This window comes from Arachis stenosperma, chromosome 6, assembly GCF_014773155.1.
Source record: "Arachis stenosperma cultivar V10309 chromosome 6, arast.V10309.gnm1.PFL2, whole genome shotgun sequence".
NCBI classification, from domain to species: Eukaryota; Viridiplantae; Streptophyta; class Magnoliopsida; order Fabales; family Fabaceae; genus Arachis; species Arachis stenosperma.
In genome coordinates, this window is record NC_080382.1 from 133,988,573 (window position 1) to 133,991,965 (window position 3,393).

A 3,393-nucleotide genomic window follows, 5' to 3' on the forward strand; every position below is an offset into this window, starting at 1 on the left:
CTAGACTGGCAAGCGTTTTTCTTCTCTGCTAAAATAGCTTCTTATGGTATCAACGGTTTGAGAAAACACCTGATGAAAACATTGGCACATTTCTTCATAGGAAGCCAATGTTGCTTTCAGAAAACAAATGCTCCAAAGTACCAACTTCAAATACCCAAACCAGGGCATTATGATTATAGTGAGCAACACAGCCTCAAGAGCTCCCATAAGCACAGTGAAGCGTTTCGCAATCGAAACGAAGCTATGTTTACGTTCCTCAAGATTGAATTCACCAATCAACATGATGGAATAAAGGGATAGCACCATAGAAGCTGCCCACATAATCTGGTAGTGTTCTTCGAATGGCGACACGTTCTTCGATTGGAATCGAACTTGGAGGTATCCACCTAATGTGGATATGACAAAGATTACAACGCCGTTCAATGGGGACGGGAAACTCGCTCCTTGGTAAGAGCTTGCTTGACTGGAAAACACATAATGCATACGTTAAGTTCATAAAAAGTTGTGATATTATAAAATGATGAACTTGAAGAACATAACAAAGGGACAAACCTTTCAACTGATTCTTGACTCCTTGGATGAATTTCACTATCTGGCATCATCTTTCCCTTTCTCTTGTTGAAAGCTGAAGAAATCTGCAATGATGAGGCAAAGTGAACTTATTATAGTTGAGAATCTTTATCTTTTCTCTCCGTGTGTGAATATGTATAGTTGCAAAGTGAACTTGGAGAAAACAGAAAACAGAATATGGATTCAAGTGAATGGTTAACCATACACTGATTAACGCAACTTACAAGTGTATATATATATGATCACATCTAACTATGGTTAACACAACTCTAATTACTAAACTGAGTAAGTTAATTTAACCAGCAACTTACAAGTATATATTATAGGAAAGGTTTCACCTGTTCCAATGTACTTTAGTCAGTTAATTTGACTTTGTTACAACACTTTTTTTTTTCTTTTGACACTAAAAAGCCCTACATTTTGTTAGATAACTTCGATTTTTTGTTGAGATGTTAATGGGAAAACAAGTTGGAGAGATGGAGAAAAGAAAAGGCTTAAACATGATGCAGTGATTGAAATTATAAATAAATATATTTTTAATTTGATTTAATTGAATGCAAAATGAGTGATAAAAAAGTCAGTTAACCAATTGTGTCATTTTAATTCTTTTCAGAGACTAATATGATCATTCACAAGCTCACTATACAAGACAAATAGCAACCTTTTCTCCAACGTTGATAATTTTCCTATTATGGTTATTAAGTCGGTTAACTTAACCAGCTTTCTAACTAACCAGTGTCAGAGTGGCACTCTCTCTAACTTTCTAAAACTGCCTTAACTAGTAACTAACCAACTTAACTAACCAAATCTGCCTTATCACTAACGAATTTCTTTCCCTTTCTCTTGTTGAAAGTGAATTTTCAATGTCAAGTTATTATTTGTCAAACTTTGTATATACTTAACTCGTGGTGTGATTGGAAGTACCGCAATTATTTATTTACACGGTAGAAATGGAAATGTAGAAGGAAATTCCAAATGAGTAGTAAAGATATATAAAAAGTCAAAAGTTTAGGACATTTTGCGGCACGAAACTCTTCTAGTGGTTGGACCAAGTTTCCTTGGTACTTCCTTTTACTTGCTAACAGAATAAGGAGAGTGAAAAGATGGGGGATTCTTATTCTCCATTAACCAAATCTTGATCAGAATTCAATCATAGCTTTAAAATAACTTTAAAAATAGAAAATAAACTACTACAATGACTTAATTTATTATAATAGTTAAAAGTTAAGTGTGGAATTTTAAAAAACTATCATGACTAATTATAGCTTATTTTTGTAGCACATGTTATGTATGCATTAAGAGTGTGGCTTATGTAAATTTACTTAGTAAATTATTTCTTGGGAGTTGGAATGATCTGAGCTGGCTATGTAGACTCTCTTGTTATGTGCGGTTGAAATAAAACATTTATTATTCTTTAATAATAGTTAAAGTTATTATATATTTATTATATTTAAAATGATATAATTATTTTAATAATAATAATAAATATTAAATAAAATATTTTTATATTATTTAAGCTGAATTTTTATTGTCTTTTAAAATATTTTTTATTTGAATAATTCTTATATTTCATTGTCTCTATTTTATTATTATTATTATTATTATTATTATTATTATTATTATATATGCGCGCATATATGTGTGATAAATAAAAATCTTTATAATTTATTTGGTCAACATATTAGAATTATATTTTTCTTTTATGAACTTGTGGGTATAAATTCTATTTTAATAATTTTTAAATTTTTTTAAGATTTTATCTTGTAATAGATAAATAATTTGATGATTTAATTAATAAGTATCATATTTATAAATATTTTTAAAAATAAAACTTTTTATTAAATAACTAAAATTTAAGTTTTAATATATTTATTAAAGAATAAAATTTTAAATCCGTCTCTAAAAATTTTCTAGTTGAAAAATTTAATTCTTAATTAATAAATTTTAATCGCCTATCTAATCAATTCATAACCTTTTATTTTGTTAGATATATTAATTTTTATATCAAATTTTGGTCAAAAAAATATTAAATTACAAAGTTGGTCTTTATACTTTTAGTGAAATTGGTTTTTATATTTTAAAAAAAATTTAATTTAATCTCTAAAGAGAATTAAAATTTGTAATTTAATCCTCACCGTTTAAAAAGTGTTTGATTTAATAAAATATTCTCAACATATTCTTTATTTTAAACATGTGAGCTGCACATGTTTGACAATATGACCAATTTACAATTTTAGTAAAAGTATAGGAATCAATCGTATAATTTAACAATTTGAATATGACCAAAAAATTTTTAGGTTGTCTGAATCCATCCCACCCCTCTCAAACTCTTTCACTCTCACAGTCTCACTTTCTCACTTTTTAAAATGGCACCCCAACTCCAGTGCTCTTATGTTTGGGATTGGAACTGTTCCTCTTCTATTTATCGGCGGTGTTCAGTATTGGAATTGGAAGAGAAGAAAAAGTCGCCGAATGAGAAAGGCGAGATGGAGGAAGGAGACGAGACCCGACTCGTTAGCACAAATACGGTGGATCTTGCGTGGCAACGGTGAACCGAGGTGAGAGACAGAGAGCACTAGGGTCGGAGTGTCGTTTTGGAAAGTGAGAATGTGAGAGTGAGAGAGTTGGGGAGGAGTGGGGTGGTTCAAATATTCTAGAGAGTTTTTTGTCATGTTCAAATTGTTAAATTACACAGTTAGTCCCTATATTTTCACTAAAATTGCAAATTGGTCCCTATTGTCAAATACGTGTAACTTACATGTTTAAAATAGCAAATATGATGAGAATATTCTATTAAATCAAGATACCACTTTATCACGACCC

At 29.9% G+C, this 3,393-nt stretch overlaps 1 protein-coding gene across 1 annotated transcript; it reads right to left on the reverse strand.

Moving 5' to 3' along the window:
* Window positions 1–738, reverse strand: LOC130933351 (uncharacterized). Its single transcript, XM_057862940.1, has 2 exons — window positions 553–738; window positions 1–463 (listed from the first exon to the last, which is right to left on the reverse strand). The coding sequence occupies exons 1-2, from the start codon at window positions 600–602 to the stop codon at window positions 1–3; spliced, it is 513 nt and encodes a 170-aa protein (XP_057718923.1). The 5' UTR covers window positions 603–738.
* Between the last annotated feature and the right edge of the window lie 2,655 nt (window positions 739–3,393).